At 44.4% G+C, this 22,387-nt stretch overlaps 1 protein-coding gene across 1 annotated transcript; it reads left to right on the plus strand.

Annotated features, from left to right (window-relative positions):
- The first annotated feature begins 550 nt into the window (after positions 1 to 550).
- On the plus strand, positions 551 to 17,069 carry LOC119402786 (trypsin-2). Its single transcript, XM_037669857.1, has 8 exons — positions 551 to 744; positions 3,856 to 3,883; positions 4,473 to 4,546; positions 5,632 to 5,747; positions 6,650 to 6,788; positions 10,907 to 11,021; positions 13,513 to 13,658; positions 16,864 to 17,069. Exons 1-8 carry the CDS (start codon positions 691 to 693, stop codon positions 17,026 to 17,028), a joined length of 837 nt encoding a protein of 278 aa, XP_037525785.1. The 5' UTR covers positions 551 to 690; the 3' UTR covers positions 17,029 to 17,069.
- Positions 17,070 to 22,387: the final 5,318 nt, after the last annotated feature.

Below are 22,387 nucleotides of genomic sequence, written 5' to 3' on the forward strand. Positions count from 1 at the left end.
GGCACCCGAAAAATAAAACACCCATGACAACATCTACGTTTTGGGTTCTGTTACGACTTCAAAATAGGCATGCTAGGTATGTACGAGGAGTCAGAAATGTAATGAGCACACCAACGATATTCTTTCATCTTACGTGTATCATCATAAGCATAATGAGTCCACACATCTCGGGAGCTTGACACAAAGGCATCCAGTAAATCACAGCCAGAAAGTTTCAGGCACCCTTTAACGATACGTGGACGTGAATAACCTTTCGAGTGCGATACCGGGGACATCCTTTCTTGGTTGTCTCTTTCATATGATGACTCCATTCGTGTCATCACGAAAAACGTGCGTCTACAGCTTTGATGCGGCCAAAGAACTTTATGCTGTCCTAGGGAGGAGCAACACGTGTCGGAGAACTCCTACGTGTTCGTCAGTATAAGTTTAGTCATCATGTCATTTGTGAATATGAGTCCTTTCAGCACAGGAGGTTATCCTCGATTTGTTAACATTTTCGAGATTGCGATGAAGGCGCTCTTGAGTTATCTAAGCCATTCAAACCTAGCGTAGTGTCATATTAGAGTCCGCGCATGACTCCAGCGTCAGCGGTCTTAGCTTCTCATCTTTCAACATTAGTGCAAGACACGAGTGCCTAGCACGCTGGTTTTGCAAAGACCATTGTCAGAGACGAAAACGCCCAACAAAGCCATGATATCACCAGCGTGGATGGGTCTTGCCATTTCGTCATTGATTGCACCTCAAGTAAGAAACATTGTCCTCATTTGCAAAGTACAAGTTATCCTATATACTTTTTTTTGTAATTACATAAACAGGCTGTATTGCTAGGTGATCATGTCTACTAGAAATTCATTGCCCGTAGATGAATGAAAAGGAACGAGTGAACAAAGACTTGTTTTTGTTTCAAGGCCCGTCCACGCATTACTTTGGGATATTAGTTTAGAAATTTACTAAAGAAATTAGTTCAGTTTGTACTCATTCGTGCAGGGATGAGTGACAGTAGGACTTCTGGGCACGTTTTCACTTTTTCTTGTCAACCACCTGTACAGAATTCTCGGGCGGTGGTTTAGCGCATGTCGGTTCGTGATGATAATAATTTTCTATTTACGACACATGGCCAACCTCGAGTATAAGAGCTCTGCTGTAAAAGACATCTATAACACGTATTGTGCCACAGAAATTGGGCGAATTGCACTACTCACCGAACTGGTCCACTGAAACTTAACAAGGGAAGACACGGTCGGCAAACACCGATTAATATTTCTGTACAGACGTAACCAATATTTCAGGGAGACTAAAAGAACCATCTGAAACCCCTGGTCCGCATGTCTCAGCTTCTTAGCCATATGTACAGAATGGTTGGGCGGTGATTCAGCGCGTGTCGGTTTATGAAGATGATAATTTTCTATTTAAGGAACACGTCCAACCTCGAGCCTAACAGTTTTGCTATAAAAATGCATAGATGTTTGGCTCCGTGAACGCGGCCACGCGCATGCAAGTGGGTGCTATCACTGGCCTCACAGCCCGTAGAAAGTCTCTACATTCGCGAGGATGGCTTTGACACACATCAAGACAGCGATTGGACAAATGGAGCATTCACGCTTGCGCGTAAAGGAGGGCGACCCGCTATACCCTGAAACTAACGTTGGGAATTCCAGACACCTTAGTAGTTAATATAGTTGGTACGCGAATGTTTTTATTCACCACCTACCCGTGTTGTTCCTGGCTCACAAGCGCCTCCTTTGTAACGCTTCGTCACTTTGTCCTTTTATTCCCATTCTAACTTTAGGTGGCACTAGTTTAGGTAGCTCTAGATGTTCCTAAGTGGCCTTTTAGGCGCCTCTAAGAGGCTGTAGAGGTGGCATTTACGTTAATGGTCAAAGCATATCCTAATAAATGCACCTCATTACATTGTTTTGTGTACGCGCCTTGCTTTTTTATCATAGCATAGAAAAAAAGCGCAGGCCTTCCTATCCGCGACATTATTAGGCCTGCATTGTTGTAAACGTTTACACGTAAGATGTGAAACATATTTGTGTGATTTGTTCAATGTATGCGCAGGGCTCCCTGGACGATTTATGATACATTTTCTGCCAGTAAAATTTTGATCCATTACCTCATCTTGAATTTTGCGCAATGTAACTTCGCATACTGTTTACTTAGCGCTTCGTAATCTCTCTCTTCATCCATTTTTAAGCTTCGTTTGAGGCCGGTTTAGTGCCAAGAAATATTCAGAAATATTGACGAGAAACGGTTTGCATTCTCAATCAGAGTGCGCATTGGTCGAGGGCTGGACCAAATATGAAAATGCACTATTCCTTATTTGTCTTATTGCAATAGCAATTATATGGACACTCTCCACGGGTTTTTGCCATCGCCGTCACGTCCCGTGTAAAGTCCAAATTGATGACAGGCTCCCGCGCATCGTATGTTCTACCGCGAGTAAAAGCTCGCGAACGTAGCTGAAGCAGAGATCAAACGAGTTGGCCCATTTCCGTCGCTCGGAGGGCGCATGCGATTACATCACCCCGCTCGGGAGGCCTGCCGTCCAAGCAGAGAGGAAACGCTCCGCCCGTCTTGAACGAGCATGAAAAGATGCGAGGGACGGGGGAGGGTGTCGCTTGAGCAATAACTTTGAACATTAGTTCTAAGAGCGCGGTTGCGATCGCTAGAGCACGCGCTATCTCGGCAGCCATCAGCGGTTTGCTCGTATACCCATCTACGTGCTGCGCTCCCAGTGCAAAGAGACTGAGCGGAAACAGCATCTCTCCCTGGAGAGGTCGAATTCTCTTACACCAGCGCTTTTATTAGGGGCGTAGCTCTTCTTAGTCTAACCTTGTCACGTCTCCGTTGTCCGCCGTAAACGGATCTCCCGTATGATGCAATAGATGGCGCTGTCTCATAGAAGTACATACAAACTGCAGTTCAGGGACGATATTCTAGATAGCGCTGTACACAATCTGTGTCGTCATCACCATTTCTCGTCTCATTTCCTAGATGGCGTTGGTCCAATAGAATTGTGTGCAATATGGCGCTTGTGTGAATCGACACTAGATGGCGCTGGAAGTGCCGCTGCTCTCCGATTGGCTGCTGCGCGGGCTGCGCGGGGAGCAAACACCTCTCTCATACTCCTGGATCGTCGCCGTACGTGTCGGATCGTTGGCAGAGCATGGACGATGCGCAGCGGCGGGCGCTCGCTCGGCGGCAGCCAGGTGGATCCCGTGACGGTGCGCGCCAAGGACGCCGCTGCGAAACGGGCTCAACGAGTAGCGAATCCCAAGACCATGATTGCTTCAGGAGCCTCGCCCAAGCTCTTCATAATTCACCCGTGGATATGCTGTAATTGTGTGTGTGTGTGTGTGTGCGTGCGTGCGTGCGCGCGCGCGCGCGTGCGTGCGTACGTGTGTGTGTGTGTGTGTGTGTGTGTGTGTGTGTGTGTGTGTGTGTGTGTGTGTGTGTGTGTTAAACGAGATCGGATCCAAAAGAGTTAGCTGCCAACATCACTTCGTATAACATCGCAATTTGTTCCTATCGCATTCATTGCGGCGCCCTTGCGGTTAAACTGTGACATTTTTGTCGCAGTTTTCAGTTTTTTGTCACACAATTGTGCGCTTTTAAGCGATGCGGTTCTCAGAATGGCCACGAATACAAGACGCCTCTGTTTCTTAATTCTAATTTTTATCTCTGTTTAGGTGCGCCGGTATGGATCGTTTCTATTCTGTGCATTTTGTCTATTTTTCTATTAATTTGAGTTACTGGTATATATTACAGACGCCAATAGTGCTCTAAAATGTGCGCAACCGCAGCCTTATTTTGTCGTTTAAATCAGTAACTGTAACATCCTCTTCCTTTCAGGTGTTCTTGGAAACAATTAATCAACCAGGTAACACTCAATAACATTATTTAATGTTGATGTGCCTCTATCAGGTGGAAATAAAGAAAGGTGGGAATAAGGAAAGTATAGATCGAATTTAATTTTTATTATTGCGGCGAATGATGAAATGTTGCAGCATAATGAAAACAGGGTCATTCGTACGGCCGCTCATGCAAGCGTGTTATATGAGCTGTCTAAAATTGTGGAACACATCAGTGAAACAGAAACAATGATTCAGCAGAATCTAGTGCCGAATTGAAGGCGTTCCGTTTTTTTCATATTTGTTTACTGGAAAGCCTTACGGAGCATTTGCGAAATGAATATCATCGCAAATCCCACGTTGATGTAATGAACACAAACGATAACGATAAGGGCGTTTATCCAATCTGCAGGTACACGTAAAAATGTTTGTTTCTCTTAATGAACCTTTACGTTCTTTTCTTTAGCGAATAGCCCGCAAATACGTTATACAAAACGGCCCTTATTTTTTACCACCAATGCGAGCCTTCATAAATATGTGCCCACTTCGACAGGTTGTAGGCACTAGCACCATGTGCGCAAGTAGCTCTTCGGTCTGATCACTAAGATGTCTTCACAGGTTGCGGCGTCGTGAAGCCTATTGGGAGGATTATAAATGGAAAGACAATCGACCGGACGAGAATGCCATGGATCGTAAGCATTGTTCTATGCAATAGCAGCCTCATCGCTACCGTGTTAGTTCTAATTAGCGAACTCATGATTCGCCTTTCACGTAGAAAGTAAATTTGCTGTCATAATGCTAGTTCGTTTAAACACTTTATGCTGTTACAAACCAGGATGTACAACAGGGAATGCGCCATCGAGGCGATAAAGAAGACGATTCCTATAGTGCTCGCGTTGTTGGCTGCGTTTTGGCTGAAGAACTCTAGCTGTGTACATTTTTAAATATATTTCTTTCTTCCTTTTGAATCTTCTAACCCCATGACATTTTGGTGGAGGTGCGGTATACCCCGGAATACCTGGCATGTGTACGCATAAGCGTGCGCACAGGAGCGTCGGAGAAGGTGGCGGCCCCGCACCTAACCATCTAAGACCTCTCCTTTCGTTAGAGCTCTCCTTTTGTTTTAGATGCCAAGCAGCTTGTGGCGGAGTTCAATCCGGTGTGCGGCGTGACCACCCTTATTGCGCATGCGCCCCCCCCCCCACACACCTCCTCTCGACGTGCCTTCCCTGCCTCTCGCGCGCCTCATCCTCTCCTGCGCAAGGCCGCAATGAGCTCCAGCGCATGCGCGTACACTCCCCTTCTCTCGCCGCTCCTACGCTCCCCCCTCTCACGCGCCTGTCCATCGCGTTCCCCGCTCACCCTGGGAGAATTAACGGCCAGGCTAGAGGGAAGACACCACGCGCGTAGCGTTCCTCTTCGCATTCCACGACGCTTTGAATGAATGGATACAGCTTACGGAACAGGACTTCGCCCCAGCTTAAGAACCTGGCGAGCCAGCTCCTAAAAAAATTACACTATCTATCGCTCAAGCGAACCATCTCCCATCTGCTTCGCATCTACACATGGTTCCCTTTAGCGGGAGATGGTGTAATTTTTTTACTAATCTGTCGTCACCATTACTAAGTTGCCCAGGCGGGTAAGAAAATTTGGAAGATTTTTTTTCTCAATTTTTACTTCCTACGTAGGACGACACTACGGCTTGTATTGAAGTGCCCTTATGTGAAAAGCAATATTACATCATTGCAAGTGAAATATATCCTGATATGTTCCACAGGTATATCTTCTCATCAACTTCGAGGATAAACCTGGCCATTTCAAGTCGCAAATATGTGGCGGGAGCGTTATATCACATCGCTTCATAATAACAGCGGCCCATTGCGTAGTTTCCAGGCGAGTGATTAGTTTCCACTCATTAAAAAGTCAGCATTCTTTAAGTGTGTCTTAACGTGAAAAAAAATCTGCACTAGATAAAAAACTTTGCAGATGTTTGACTTATAATATTGGTTTTTGCATATAAATCAAAACACATGTTGCCTCGTGGTAAAGGGTCAAATTTTTATTGCTTTCTAAATACAAGACTTGATTCCTATCACGACTTTTAGGCTGTTCGTACAAGTTGAGGAATATAATTTGAGACATCTGATGGAAGTTTTAGTTTGCTTTCCTAAAACACCATGTCGGGCCTTAGCCTTAAATTGTTTTGTGTATTTTACTTTCCTTGCAATTGCTCTAGAATTGATTATAATTCTATTTGCAGTAGCAGTTGTGACGCTAACACCAGCTCATATTTGGATTTGCATAACTACCAAAAAATGAGTTTTCAAAATTGTACCACAAATAACATAACCACATGACGCCAGAAAGTGCGAAAATTTCTCTTGTCATTTATTGTGCTAAAAAACAACAAATTCCGCACAATGCAACATATTTAAAATAAGCAGTCTACACGGCGTAACACACCGCAAATAGATTAGAGCTTGAACTTATGAACGCTAATGCAACAAGATATAGAAATTTTGCTGTTCATAAGCTATAAGACATCAATGCGAAAGTGGTGTCCCCGACATCAGCGAATTCGCGGAAGCTATACTGGCATAACACATAAGTTAAACAAGTGAAGAAAAACTTCCCTGTGTACGAAATTCGTCTTACTTATAGTGTTGAAACGGCACACAGTCACCTAGCCGCCGCATGCTTCGCATAACATCGACTCCCACGGTGCGTGGGATCTGCCGAATTTTTTTCTGTGCAGAGGTTCACTCTCAAATGCTACACTATTTTTTTATCTGTAGCTTAGAACAACCAGACAATATTCATGTGAAGTACAATGCAACATGGGCATACGAAGGACCGCGTGCACATGTTAAAAAGATCATTGTGCACCCTGGCTTCAGAATAACGACACTGCAAAATGACGTAGCCCTTTTAAAGGTAAGTCTTTTAAAGGTAAGTCGAAGATGCTTATACGTTGATTCAAGACAAGAAACGGAATGTTGCATATTTTAGGGGCGAAGCTCCTCTTAGTCTAACCTTGTCACGCGTCCGGCGTAACCGGCAGTATACTACGACCCATCACCGATCCTTTGCAAACTGCCCACTACTTCGTCTTTGCAAACATCCCATTACGATCCATCACTGATCTATTACTTCTCTTAAGGCCAGGGCAAAACTAACGCTTTAACGGCAAAGATGAACCGAACGCGTAGCATGTTTTACCCAGGGTAATTATTAATTTTGTAGCATCGAGCAGCTGTAGAACTCTCGGTAATATTCACAGAGCGACACTGATGGGCAGCAGTTACAGATGCTAAATAACAGTTGCGGAGCATAGCCACATAACTTCGGGCATTCTGAACCTTCTCCCGACACACGCACACACTCACACACACAAACAAATCACGTTTGCCATGGATGTTAATGCAACAGTCATTGAAGCGACCTAACGACACACCACGAACAGAGATCTCCGATCCCCCCACCACGGTGGGGGGATCGGAGATCTCTGTTCGTTCCGCGTTCGTTCTGGCGGTGTTACGTCACAAAAGTGGGCGGTCCGCAGCTCTCTTCCGCCGAGAGGAAGAGGACAACCAAGCGGTGAGCGGCGAGCTTTCCGGAAGTAGACGCGCATCGTTTGTCCTCGGCAAGGGGACCGTATATTTCAAAACGAAGTGTTTCTCACCTTCTAATAAATACAGTTGTTACACGAAAAGATATTGTTTTTCTTTTCAAGCTCAAACAGTTTCTGAAACAGCAGTAGGTTTGCGCGCTGATATTTATTGGTGTTAGTTCTTCTAACGTGCTCGCTATGTGAAGTCGCGCACGCGAAAAAAAAAAAAAAGTAGCGGTAGGCGCAGTTTTTCAAGATGTCGTCCCACCGGAATGTCTGGCTTGGCTCCCGGGTGTCGAATCGTCAAAGGGAGCTTCTGCTGGCTTTTATAAAAGAGCACGCACAGATACCTACGCCGTCGTGCCCACTGGGGCCGTCGTTCACGAGTGAGGACCGGGACGACACGTGGCAGTAGCTGGTAGCGCTTTTGAACTAAGAAGTCCCTGCGCGTAAGACCACAGGCAAGCCCGTTCATTTTGTCCGCACTGTTCGTTTCGAGAACAGAAAGCGACGCCGCACTCGCTCATGTCTTCAAACGCATCTCGCACCTCCAACCGCAAGAGAAGCACACGTCGCAAGCGCCATTTTCTCAAAATCAGCTGTTGCGGCAGCCGCAACCGCCGCATAATGCCGTGCCAAGCCGTTTATTCGCTCGAGAGAACACGTGCGAGCGGTCTCGCGCTCCGTTCGTTTGTAGCAGACGACATGCTCGTTATGACGCGTATGACGTCACCAAAAAATAAAACATCAAGCAAAAAGAAAAACGGCTACGCCCCTCAGAGACGTGGTTTTTCCCGGCTTCGGCCAATCACCTACGCCGCCAGAACAGAGATCTCCGATCACCCTACTCGTTATGCCGCGATATGACGTCACCAAAAAAGAAAAGATCAAGCAAAAAAAAAGAAATGGCGACACCCCCTGGCCTAGAGTGGCATCTCCCGCTTCAGCCACTCAGCGCGCTTGTTCTTCCCCAGGAGAACGAACAAGCGGAACGAACAGATCTCCGATCGCCCCGCTGGCCGCGGCGGCTGCAATTTCGATGGGGGCGAAAATGTTTTAGTCCCGTGTACTTAGATTTAGGTGCATGTTAAGAACCCCAGGTGGTCGAAATTTTTGGAGCCCTGCACTACGGCGACTCTTATAATCATATCTTGGGTTTGGGACGTTAAACCCCAGATATTATTGTATCGATTGCATTAGGCTGGCGACCAGCACTGTCGCTGACCACAGCTACAAACGTTCTATGCTTGCATGAAAATTATAACGAAGGGCCGTGAAAAACATGCTGCAGGCTCAACTGTACGGATGCGCTCAGAGTATAACTGATGGCGTAGAAGCCTGCTTAAACCATGTGTTGCGTCAAGTGCAAAAAAAAACCACATTAGCGTGCACATCGAACGCGATACACTACCGCGCACGCTTACCGCACATTTATCAGCAGGCGTTATGTAGCCATAGGCGTACGCACGAGGGGGTCAGGGGGGGGGGGCTCCCCCCTCCCTAATTTTCTAAAGGGGGGCGCCAGTGCTGCTCCATACCTTCATTCAGTCGGACCTTCCACGTCACTTTTATTGCGTAGGGTTGTGGTTACGTATGTTTTTGAGATAATGGCGACCGAGGATCCCTGATGCTGCATTCAAAGGACTGTTTTCTTGCCACCTTTACCCTGGAAAGATATGGACCAATGGCAGGCCGTTTTGAGAAGCACGTCATCGCTTTATTTTCATACTTTCACCAATGGCGGAGTTTTCTTTCGGCCTCGACCAACGGGTGGGGGGAGGAGTGTGTGGTGAAACTTCACCCCTCCCCCCCCACCCCACTAATGGAGAACCCTGCGCACGTCTGTGGTTGTACCATATTGCCTCGCGTATATTTTCACAACGAAAGCTGTTATGAGATCACAACAAGGACCGTTTCTGGCGCCGTAACCACTATCGCTCGAAATAAGAAAACAACGAACTAAGAAAAAAGTTCCAGGATGGAACGAGGTTCGAACCTGGGCCCTCTGCGTGGGAGAGTGCCCAGTGTTCTGCCTCAGAGCCATGCCGGTGCTTGAAACTCCTTTGCAAAAAGGCCCCATACAGGCTTCATGTCGCGAAGTAACCACATTAACATATGTAATGTAGCGTGGTAGAAGAGTAAAACATCAACCAGGCGTCACACAATGCGAATTGCGCAACGAGTGGGTTGTTGAATGCTTCCAACACACTACAAAGGGCTCTGCCATGATTCTTCATCGTCATCAGCAACATCATCAACAAAGTGTACATAATGCCCTAAAGGTGCTTAGCAGGTACCACGGTTCTCCGCAGAATGACGAAAAATTGCATAGTGGCTGCTTCCCTACATGACAAAAAGTATGATTATTTATAGCGTAGCGGGTTCCTCCCAAGTTCACTTCTTTTGGTTGCCAAGGAATCCCATAACGCTCCCATGATCCATTTCCTCAGGGTCTCAATAAAGTTAATTTCTCTACTCTCTCTCTCTTTGTCACGTTAGTTATGTCACAAAGCGCGGTGGGAGATTTAAATAACGACCGAGAGTCACACTATGCTAATTTCATAACTGGCGGGTAATTTAGAGATTCCAACCCATTACAAAGGACTCAGCCATAATTCTTCATCGTGATCAGCCGTCGAATCAACAAAGTGCACCTAATGTCTTACAAATGTTACCTCGCTTCTCCGCAGAATGGCGAATAATATCATGGTGGTTGCTTCCTATGTACAAAAAATTATGATTTGTGAAGTAGTGGGTACGTTGCTAATGTATACTTGTATTAGTAGCCACAAGAGAGTTTATAACGGGCTCTAGCAATGCCGCTTTTCCAGCTTTCGCTGCGACTGTGCTGCGCTTTCCGCGCAAGCCTGCCGTTTTTTATGTAACCGTTCCGTTACACGTGTAACCACTGTCTTGAGCAGGCAGCGCCCGAGTGTCTGGGAACCATTCAGGTTATCTTAAAATCCTCCGATAAGACTGTCTACCTCACGTGAACAATAGAGTTTATTCGGGAACTTACCCAAGCACCAAAGATAACACTGAAAATCTCGATAAGACATGTGTAAAAGCCGACGCAATTTCATAGATGAACAGATTACTCGACGGCCAAACCTTGTTCCCGGCGCTATCAGTTTACAGTGTGCATTGCTTTTATTTTGGCCTGTCATTTTCCGGACACATGTTCGCCTCCAATAAAGAGTTTCGTCTTTGACCACGCTGACTGCCGCCTTCTTCAACCTCAAAACCACGTGAGAATATGGTCACACTGCACGAGTACAAAAATATCAATCTTCAAATTGATTATTTCTATACACGTGTTGCGAGCCATAAGTAACGAACATGAAGCAGATGTCAATTTTTGAAACAGTCGTAATTATTATATTCAGCGTCGCATGAAACGCTAAACATCGCTGTCTGTGATTTTCTTTTTTTTTGCCATCAGTTGTCAAAACGTCTGCAGTTCGACAGATATGTCAAACCAGTTTGTTTGCCTCGGGTAAAGATGTGGCTGGTGAATTATCCGGTGCTGGCTGCTGGCTGGGGACACGTAAACGAAGGTACGTAATATACCCAAACAGACCAGCGTAGAAAATTCGTTATTCGTAGAGAAGTTCTATAAGTTCCTGGTGCATTTTCCTTACAAAGGAAGCTCGTGCGCATACGTTTATTGTAATGCTTCATACGGCATTCTATGCTGTAAAAGAGGGGTCGCCAGCATTTTGAGGCGGGTGGCTAAGCTGCATGAAGCCGACAAGGCGGCAACCGGACGGCAAGACCGGTGCGAGGGGTGGCTTTTCAGGCAAATAGAAAAAAAAAAAAATCGGTGAATTGACAATATTGCACAAAACTGACAGGAGATTCTTGGATGGATGTCTTTCCCTAACCTAGTCCTACAAAAGAATCTTTCTCACCCTTCTTTCGACCTTTACAAGGAAAACAAATGAAGAAGTTCTCTGACAAAGTATGAAGGTGCGGAGTAATGCCACATGGAAGTGACCATTCTTTGTTCCTGCCTAACTCTACTTTATGTCAAAACTGCCGTGTCGGCCTTCATACAATAAGTGACAAGTAGGGGAGCGGGGGGGGGGGGGGCTTGTGTTGTTTTTTTGGGGGTGGCATCACACTGCCCCGCGGGCCGCATATGCGGCCCTTGGGCCACGGGTGGCCGACCGCTGCTGTAAAGCAAACGCGGTACATAACCCGTGATACTGAACAACTGTCCTGTGATACGCAACGGTCTTAGTATGTTTTCACTATTTGAAAGTTATCTTGCCCCCTACGGGTAATCTTCCTTCTCTCGGTCTTTTTTCTATCTTTCTTTTTTCCATTTTTTTCTTAACTTTCGATCTCCCCTTTTACTTGCCACTGTGTACGGTCGCATATACTAGTTTTTCTGTACTGGTCAAAGTTCTTTCCTTTCCTATGTCTCCTGTTTCTCCCTTCCCTCTCTGAGGTGCATTTAATTATTTACCGTTTAAACGCGGACCACTTATAACAACCAAGCTGGTTCGTTGTCTCGGGCTTCTTCTCTAAAAGTACAGTGGACAGTATTGTGGCGTTTGCGTGCGACTTATGCTTCATGTTTGTTGTTTGAACTATGACTCGGGTACGATCGTCTTTTTTATTGCTTCAGCTATGACTCTGGCAGGGTCGGCCTGGTTCGCTTCGGTGACCGAGGAACTTACAATCCACATAGTGCCACCACAAAATGGAAGTACAAGTGGCACCTGAACCACACGTATGCGTCAGCAAACCATGCATTGTCGTTATATAGAGGATCTCCAGTTTTCGGCAAGTCGCACTTGCGATAGGAGTTTGTGAGTCGTTCCTAAATGGCTGTTGCGTCTGTTCTCGGTTTCTTGTTTTAATTTTATCCAATCAGGCGTTAGTGGTTTTGTTCTTTATTTAACATTCAGTCAACTACCATCCATGCAAAGCCTTCAGTAGGCAGTTTACATTTGTCTCTATACTTTAATGTTGTCTTTTGTTCATTTTTCGCACAGTAAGCATAACATTGTGTATCACAAACAAGCCTAAACAGCTACTGTGTACTTATCGCGCATGTTTGTACGCTTGCAACGTTAACGTATGGTTTGAGGTTTCACTGCTTAGTTGCGCAGAGAAAACTCAGCGATCCGCACATATTTGAATGTACCACAGATAGGGGTAGAAAAAACTAGCAGTTGTGCCGTGTACGAATGCCATCGATGAGCGAAGCTCCTTAGAAATGGGACGCAAACGACTATGCGCCTGATCTCGCTGCTGGCTTTCATGAAGGCGTTTGGGCGGGGAGCGGATGGGGAGAGCGTCTGCTGCGCTCCATGGCGGGAACGACTGAGTGAGCGGGTACGACTGAGCGTTTCATTGTCTTTTTGTGCCGGCGCCGGGTGGGGAGAGCGTCTGCTACTACCTTCGACAAAGCGGCCGCAGTGCGACATAATGGTAGGAATACAGTTTCCTACTGCAATCTTGACCATCTACACGCCTGTTTTTAGTACCTCGTGCATCAGCATCCATCTCCCTCCCTCTCCTCCCCTTTCCTTCCTTTCTTTCATAAGCTATATATATACAAAGCTTTTATTGTGCACGCACAATATAAGCTTTGTTGGCATCCGCGCCCGTCCTCGTTTGCTGTTTCTTCTGTCCATGTTTAAATTAGCGCTGGTTTTTGAAGATGTCACGCGGTATTTTTCGTATTTCGCGGGCATCTCTAGTAAGCAGAAAAACACTAATTCTTAATCCATAGATAGTTAGAAACTGTCTAATGTGACCTTTTGCAAACCGAGCTACAACTTTGTCATTTGAATTGTTTGGCCATATTCGTTGCTTCAAAGGTTAGGTATTTAAAAATGCCTAATTAGGCGCTTAAGAAGAATACAAGAAACAGTATGACTTGCTCCATGCAATATTCGTCAAAAGTATTTGGCCACGTCGTCATATAGTGCGTCGTCATATTCTTAAACTCTGCCTAGACTAACTTGGGTACCCTGTATATATGGTAACGCCATGTCAAGTAAGTAAAATAAACTGTACTTTCCCTTGTGGCAGAAGGTGGAAAGACACTTCGCCTCCTGTACATCAGAACGAAAATCCTGCCCTATAAAGACTGTCCACACCGGTTCAACAACTCTCGCCACAACTTCACCCGTTCTGAAATGTTATGCACGGACACAAATGGCAAGGGAACGTGCCTGGTAAGCAGCATTGATTTATAATTACGGTATGCATGCAATACACGTGCACCATGCTACAGATATCTCCTGGGCAGGACAATATACACTTGCGGTAGCCCCACGAAAAGCCAAGCAATGCATGGATGCCATAGTTATGCATGCGTAGGTACTTAGGTTCTCGCTCGTGAAGACTTCAGTTCAGCTTGTATCCGCGGCTAGTTGCGCTTTCGAGCACATTTCTTCGCTAGCCCTTATTAATAGTATACAACTATTAACACAAATGTCAATTTATCACGAGATTTCGCTCGCTTTTTTCAGCCCCTTCACGCATGACAAAGAAAAAATGCTCTCTTCAATGCAACATTCTCACACACGAACAGATGCAGCTATGACTGAATAGGTATCAAGCGATCAATCAGTCGGTTTTAGTTAAGATTTGACAGGGTGGAGGGCATGGAAAGAAAAAGATTCAATACGCTTGACTTGGCTTTCCAGCCTACTCCAGCAGACTAGGCTTTCCAGCAGAATGCAGTGGCGGCACACATACGCAGCCCACATATACAAGAAACCACGTACGTTAAGGTTTTACGCAATTATCAAAGAAATGCAACAAGTAAAAGCAATTGAGTGAATAAAGGAACAGGAAAGCAAATAAGAAGACTATATGAAAGACAATTTTCATAGCTTAGATTCCACATAATGCCTCCACACGAAGAAAGCATGAGGTCCTACAGCATGGAATATCAAAACCATTTCGTGTTGATACATTTATTACAGAGAGTGTACGTATTCTAAACATTCGAGCTGAGTATTTTTTGTACGTGGTTCTCGTTTCCATATCCTTTTCACGAACCGTAAATGACATACAGAAGCGTATTTGGTTAACTCAGCTGTTGCTTTAAGCAATATAATATTATTCATTATTTGCTATTGATATCGAATAACTCGGCTGAAGCAATAAATACTAAAGAGCGCTGCAATATGACGAGTTTGGAAGAGATGTGCGGAAACATGATATCTGGCGAAGTTGTAAATGATTTGTCGACTTTTCCTTCCGCAGACGTAGAGTTTTTCTAAGGCTGTCTGCCTGGCAGTGCCCCATATGAGTTCACAGTAATCCGCATGTATTTTATATTCCAAAAGGTAATAGTGGCGGGGTAATATATTGCGTGCTTTTGGTTATATTTTATTATGAAAAAGGAGGCAAGAAAATTAACACCGGGGGCTTTTTGTAATCTGCAGTCTGTGTATAGGCCTGTATGAATGCGGACGGACATTATGATACAAGTTATTTAGGCTTGTCTTTATAAATTTTTCACCGTTACACAAGCAGATTGTCAATATTAGCTAACACTTAGCGTCAAATAAAGATAGCAGTAGCTAACGTTAGCCAGTGCTAGTACTACGCCAGTTTTATGGTAGGCAAAGTTTGTTGCAAGCTCTGAATATTATTTTTTTTATACCCAAGTGTTTGACAGATGTCCTAGCTTCCCTGCTTCAGGCAGCGAGATGCAATATTTATGACTTATGTAGGAACTGCGCTGAAATGCCGTCGTATGGCCCATTGCGCATAGTACTGAAAAGTGGCATTTTTAGGTATTGGCAGGTTTTACAATTTTTATATATGTGCTGGGGAAGAAAATGCCAGTGAGTTGTTAAGAGAATGCAACAGTTTCAGATGTTCTATGTTGCTCGCAGTTTACATTTAGCCATCAGTACCGAGCAATTCATTCTTGTTTAGGAGATATCCTTACTACCTCTTTTTGTCCATTGTGTAATATTGACACATATACAACGAATGGGATGGACACGAACAATGCCCTAATTTTGCGTGCGGTATTTCGGTACACATTAAAGGAAACGGATTGGGATACGGATTGGGAGTTGGAGATTTCGGCTCCCTCACTCGATCCTTGTTCACCATGAAAAACGCAGCACATGTTGTGACCTTAGTATGTGAGGTTCATGAAATGAATAAGGCATCAGACATACGTGGCGGAAAACTGCTTGCGTTAAATTTAAGTGTGCGGCGTGTTTTAGATATTCTCCACTTTTAAGTACATATAATGCAGACCATACGCGCCTTCCTGATACACTCGACTGAGGTGTTTAGATCCGTGTTATTTTGTGTATTTAGTAAATGTCGCTACTTTGAAAGTTACGTTTCACTAACTTGAGTAAAAAGAAAAAAAGAAACACTCCTGCATGATGACACACTTCGAGAGCACGTGTTTATGTCTAAGGTCACAGATCATCTTTAAAATGGCTGTTACATGCTACGACGTTCCTGCATGCATGTCATGACGCTATTTCATCCTATTATCTATACCCTACCATTTTTAACCGCATGTATCTCTTTTGGATTACCTCTGTTTCTTTTTGTTCTGTTACATTATTTCAATATCTTACTTTATTAGTAATGACAAACATTGCTATATCTTTAATAATTGCCTTTGTAGTATGTGATGTCTAGCTCTGCAATTTTCTTGCTATTACATTGTAAAATACGCACGCGTACTAACTACTCCCTCATGGAAGCAACAGTATATGTCAATAAATCAACAAATAAGTAAACAAAAACTACTAACATTACGTAGCATTGGCTCCCGTTGACTATACGACCCCTAGTGTAAGCTAAGGTTGAATAATTTTGGCTGAATTTTCTTGAGTAATTGCCTGTGCTGGCAACCGGCGGCTAATGTTTGCTGCGCACTGTTACAGCAGGAGCACTGAATAAAAAAACATGGCTGGCTTTCCGCTAATCGAGAGTACCAGCAAGCATGAAACGGCTACCGGCAAAGCAGATAGCAGATTGGTTGGAGATGATACTATAGCCGCAATCTTACATATTCGCGAAGGCACACTCATGCGGCGCACGAAGCGTGGCGCCATCTCACGAAGGAGGCGGCGAAGCTCGCTCCACGAAACTATTTTCACTGGTTGCTGGAATGCACTCATTTCCTTCTCACAACGACGCCCGGATGACCTCGTGTTAAAGCCCGGATTGACTCGTTTGTGTGGCCGAATAACGGCTCTAGCTTTTGTCTCAAGGTAACTTGAAAATCGCCGACAACAGGAGCTTACAGCATTTCATGCTAAAGCGTCACAACCAAATATTTCGTGTCCCTAAATCGCGTCAAAGACCATATTCTCTCAGATGTGTATCGAGACAACGTGAATGTGTCCACTCAGATTCTTTCTTTTTTCCGCTGCCGTCTTTTTGTAGGGTGACTCAGGAGGGCCGGTAACCACATGGGAAACACATGGTCATACTTCCAGATTCATCCTAGTCGGCCTGGTGTCTTTCTCGTTTGGGTGTAGCGGAGATGGAAGCTCAAACATTCACACCCGTGTGTCACACTTTGTGAAGTGGATCAAAAGCGTGATGTAGATACTCGCCTATACCTCGACGATAAGTGTAAATAAACTGGTTAGGCTTAAATGCAACTGGTCAGTGTTGCCACTGGTTCCTCTTTCGAAGCCGACACACAATCTTGTTTGCCGTTTGAAATCACGGAAGGTAAGCATGTTCTTTTCGCTACATTATCCAGTACCAGGTTGTTTGATTTTCCGTTTCATTTGAACCGTAAATCCACTGACGATTTATTAAAAACATTAGTTTCCTGGACCACTCTTGAATTCACAAACTCGAAATACAGCTAATCAAACTTGAAATAATATTGTTACGTCTTAACATACACATACTTACTTTTAATATGCATCTTTTTTATCCCTCTAATGTATTTTTGACTGTTTCATGAAGAATAGCACTTTATGAAATAACGTAATTCAACAGAGAAACATCAACCAGAAAGTGAAATTTCGATATTTAGTAATACTCCACCAATGCACTCAAGCTCCTCATCTTTGCTCAGTTAGAAAGCTGGTAATAAAGTGTACACGAACAATTCCTTAGCATGCTGGTATTTTGAATCACAATATCAGTACTAAACTTATTTACATTATCGTTTCTGACTTCTTAAAATAGTCAAAAACGTAATAATCTTGGTCGTCCAATACCCAGAGAAAGAGCAGAGGAAGGCAGGGAGGTTCACCAGAAGTTTGTATCCGGTATGCTACCCTGCACTGGGGTTGGGGAGTAGGGTTTGAAAGCGAGAGAGAGAAAATAAATAATAAGGAAAGAAAAAAAAATCACAACTACATACATACACGCGAGCGTTCCGATCAGAGGCGTTCTGACAGGCCAGTGGATCCCAGGAAGGCTAGTAGTGCTTGTGAAGCCTTCTTCTGCGTCGTTATGTTCGGACGATGGCGTATTAGTCTTTCTTTTGATAGAGGCTGTTCGTCTAACTTGTTGAAGGCATGACAAGGAGATTGTGTCGGTGTGCTATGCTACGGACACTCACACAGAATATGTCGAATTGTTTCTTCGTCGCCGCAGTGTTCACAGGCGGTGGTAAATGTTGCCATTGTCAATGTTCTCTTTTTCATCTTGATCAAATACACTTGCTGAACTTACATACCATCATATGTAAAAACAATCGTGCAAATGAACCAATGACCAACATTGCATCGCAAAAAACGCTTCAGCAAAAACGCTTCAGTGCCCTTTCAACAGTTTCTCACCTTAGCCGAAATGGAGGGCCCCAGCGTTACTTGTTACCATTGCTCAATGCAGCTATTAGGAACGACCAGAATGACCTCACATCGGAGATGTCCTAAACCAAGAGGTATTAATTTTGGCTGAGAAGCCCGATATCTACACCTCGATTACCTTTCAGTTTGGAGATTTGAGTACGCAGCACACTTATTTTAACTAATACCATTTGCGCAGTATCCAGAAGATGTCTCAGTTTTTTTTAATACAAAATTTGGCTTCAATTATTAACTGCGCTTTTCACTTCCCCCAAGTTATTTACGCAAAAGAACACTATTGATCAATGCGTAATATGTTTATGTGTTCCCTATATTTTACCGCCTCACTAATCAATGTAAAGGTTGCATTCCGATAGAAGAGCATTGAAAAGCCATGCAAATGTCTAAGAAAACCAACAACCGTGTTTAAATTATGGGTACATCTAATAAATATTATTTAGGTGCACGTTAAACAACCCCATGAGATAGAAATTTCCGCAGCCGTTCACCACAGCGTGGCTCATAATAATGCCTTGATTTTGGCACGTAAAGCCCGACAAATGACTGTCATCAAGCAAAGCTTCAATGAGGTACAAATTTTGGTGGCGACTTGCTTAGCAAAAAACCGTGCGCTGGTCATTCTAGAGAAGTGCGGGTGTTCAAAAGCTCGGCCCGCGAACGTGCAACGGTCACACACGTATTTGTTAGGGTCATTCTCCAATAATTGGGGCTCTCTCGATCATGGACTCGACGGCGATTAGCCGTTCCTGATGGGGGAACCTGAGCTTTTATCGAGGTAATCTGTAATTTAGCGTTACCACATTTAATTGGTGCCCGGATATGAACGCGTGCGCGTAATTGTTGCCTGTAGCAACTGAAGTGTTGCGCGGCCAAGCACATGGATGAAGGTGCAATGCCCGGCATGGAGGAAGGAAACAGTTCGGAGGGAGCAGAAAGAAAGAAAGAAAGAAAGAAGAAAGAAGAAAGAAAGAAAGAAAGAGAAAGAAAGAAAGAAAGAAAGAAAGAAAGAAAGAAAGAAAGAAAGAAAGAAAGAAAGAAAGAAAGAAAGAAAGAAAGAAAGAAATAGTAGGTCAGGCGTCATAACGCGAAGCTTCGCTTGGCCCATTTTCCCAATAGAAACTGGGCTCTTAATTTTTACAATCTCATATATCTTCGAATCGGGGCATGTAATGACAGAGAGTGTCATCCTGATGTTTTTTCCTTATTGTGGCCATGAAATAGGCTTAGCTCTGCAGATGCATTTATGTGAAGAGCTCTGTGGGGTCATGCGTATATTTTGACGTCTATGCAAATAAAATTACATGCGCTATAACACGCACTCTTCCATGGAATTTGTCATAAGGTCTTTCGCTCAACCTGGCCTGTGTTAAAAAACTTCAAGATCTTCAAATTATCCAGAGGCCTGCACGACCGCTGACCTCATGCCTCATATGGCATGCTTTACTCTTTGTTCCTTCCTTACCTTTCTATCCCCCCTTTCGGTTTGCAGGGTAGCAAACCGAAAAAAACTTTCTTCTGGTTAACCTCCCTGCCTTTCACTTAACCTTTGTCACTCTCTCTCTCTTCATATGGGGTTTTGGGCGTCTAAAACTCCAGAAATGAATAATTAACCTTGTCTGTGCAAATTTAAATGGTTCGGCTGCATTCACTTTTAATTTTCCGAGCGTGCAAGATGTTGAATATCATTTGCTCTAATGCCGACTTGAAGCGTTGCTCTGAGCATATTTACCTTTTGTGGTGATAACTATTGCATACGATAAGGATTATTAGAGCGCTTCTGCGAGGTTCGTCATTTTCTATAGAAGACTTTCGCTATATTACCCATTGCGGCAGGCAGGTCTTCACGTTATTCAACGTAGCAAGCCTACGAATGAGATTATCACCACAGATGTGCGCACAGTGTCCCCCCCCCCCCTTCTAGTCATCTAAGGGAGTCATGCCTGTCTAAAGTTTAGTTCGAGGTGCAGCATCATGGCCATGCAAGATTTCACGATGGCGGCCTAGGCACCTGAACTTGTGTTTCAAGCAAATATAGCCACATTTGGCCCTAAAAGGCAAAGAAACAAATGCAGGCTGTCGTGAGAATCACATCATAGCAACGTAGCGGTGAAACTTCACTCGACAAAAGCTTGCGTACGCCTATATTAACTGAATTCTTGGCTTATAACGTGCCAAAGCCACGATGTGATTATGAGAGACGCCTTAGTGGAGGGCTCCGGAAATTTTGACCACCTGGGGTTCTTTTACGTGCACCTAAACCTAAGCACACGGGCTCCAAGCATTTTCGCCTCCATCAAAAATGCGGCCGCTCGTGCCTACGCCTATGGTCATTACGATGATGTCTGTCTCAATTGCCACATATTAAGGAAGATGTTGTAAGGCTTTTGTGAAATGCGGCTCCAAGCAACACATCTTTAGCAGCAGCTGGCAGCCTTTTCCTATTAACTGAAAGTGAACCATGGCATGTGGAGCATGCGCTAACACCTTTTTTTTACGATTTCTTCAACCAATTTTGTCACTATCATCGCAGTTGTGCTGGCGATTGGAAAGAGATTGTTTTCATGATCTGACGGGAAAACAACTCTTGAAATTTTCACTTGCGTGACTGCATCGATTTTCGGTAACCTATACATTCGTTCATGGGGATACATGGCGTTTTGGGGTACAAAGGCCGGTTACGGCCAAAGAAAGCTAAGAGAGAATATAAACTAAAAACAACGTGAACTGTGTATGCTATAGTGTGATGAATGTCAATGGGTAGGTGTCGGGTTGGTTGTGAAGGTGTCTAAACTCCTGAAAAGCAAACATGCATAAAATCGATGTATAGGAAATTATGAAGACTGCATGGCCAGACGAGGTGTCAACGTGGCTAGGAAATGACTAGATGACATATGGCTTAAAGTGAAAAATGTATTATGGCTATTCAGGGACCTAGAACAATCGATATAATATACACAAACAAAAACGCACACACACACGCACATACACGCGCACACCCACCCACACAAGAGGATGACCTTAATTTGAGGTCTGGCGGCCCCATGCCGTCAATTTCGCACAGGGTGGGTGCCCTCCCAAACCACTATGAACTTTGTTCTCCCGAGCACGAGGCCGGAAGCACACTTGTCCCTATTTTACCGGTAGGTACACGGCGGCCACAATTATCTGCCTCCCACTGCAGCTGCGGACGAGCCCCCATTAACAACCGAGCGCCAGACCGGTGTGCTCCTTTACGGGTTAGGGTGGGTTCACGGTTTCCCGGTCGGCACTGGGAATCGAACCTAGTACCTTCCGTACTGGAAGCGGACGCTGAACCATTTAGCCACCGCCGGGGTTGCGTGTGTGCGCGTGCGTGCGTGTGTGTGTTTGTGTGTGTGTGTGTGTGCTATAGCGAGAGCATTTACCATCTTACAATAGGAAACCGTGGCAGCGAAAAACAGACCAATTTCTTGTTGTGCGTGTGCAATATGGCCAGTAACTACAGCAACTGATTCACAATTGAATGATTGTCATTACACAAATTTAGAACGCCAAAAAACAGGGGCAAGAAACTATGAATCATTTCGTGCTCCTAAAGAACCACATAGAAATTAGCCATGATTTTTCCATTTATTTTAATTTTGTGACTTGCAGATAGACACTTTCAGCAAACTGTAGACTTAGTTGAACTCATACATGGAACCAAAGGAAACCGGAGGAGGACAAAGGTAGACACAGGTCTAAGTTATGAAAATGCCGATAGTACGAGTCAGTTATCAGTGCTTAATCATTTCGGTGTAGTAAATCAGCAACACATTAAACGCTGCAGATTTCAACTCATCAACAGCGGGATTACGTCGGCGATGCCAATGCTCTGGTTTTCTTTAGAGGAGTACACCTGCATTCACACCCCGAATGCTCCACATAAATGTCCACAAAATTCAGTCAGAGGTATAGCGAAGCTATTCTGCAAGTATCACTTGGAAGCTGAAACATCCACCTAAAAGACCGCAAATAGCTTGCTCGATCCAGAAATGCACAAACCACAGTCAACAGAGATATGTTCGCATAAAGGAGCCAAAACGTGACCAGACACTACGTGATTTATCCATAATCTTACAACACACAATACACATATTATAAGTACGTATGCA

Source organism: Rhipicephalus sanguineus, chromosome 8 (genome assembly GCF_013339695.2).
Source record: "Rhipicephalus sanguineus isolate Rsan-2018 chromosome 8, BIME_Rsan_1.4, whole genome shotgun sequence".
NCBI classification, from domain to species: domain Eukaryota; kingdom Metazoa; phylum Arthropoda; class Arachnida; order Ixodida; family Ixodidae; genus Rhipicephalus; species Rhipicephalus sanguineus.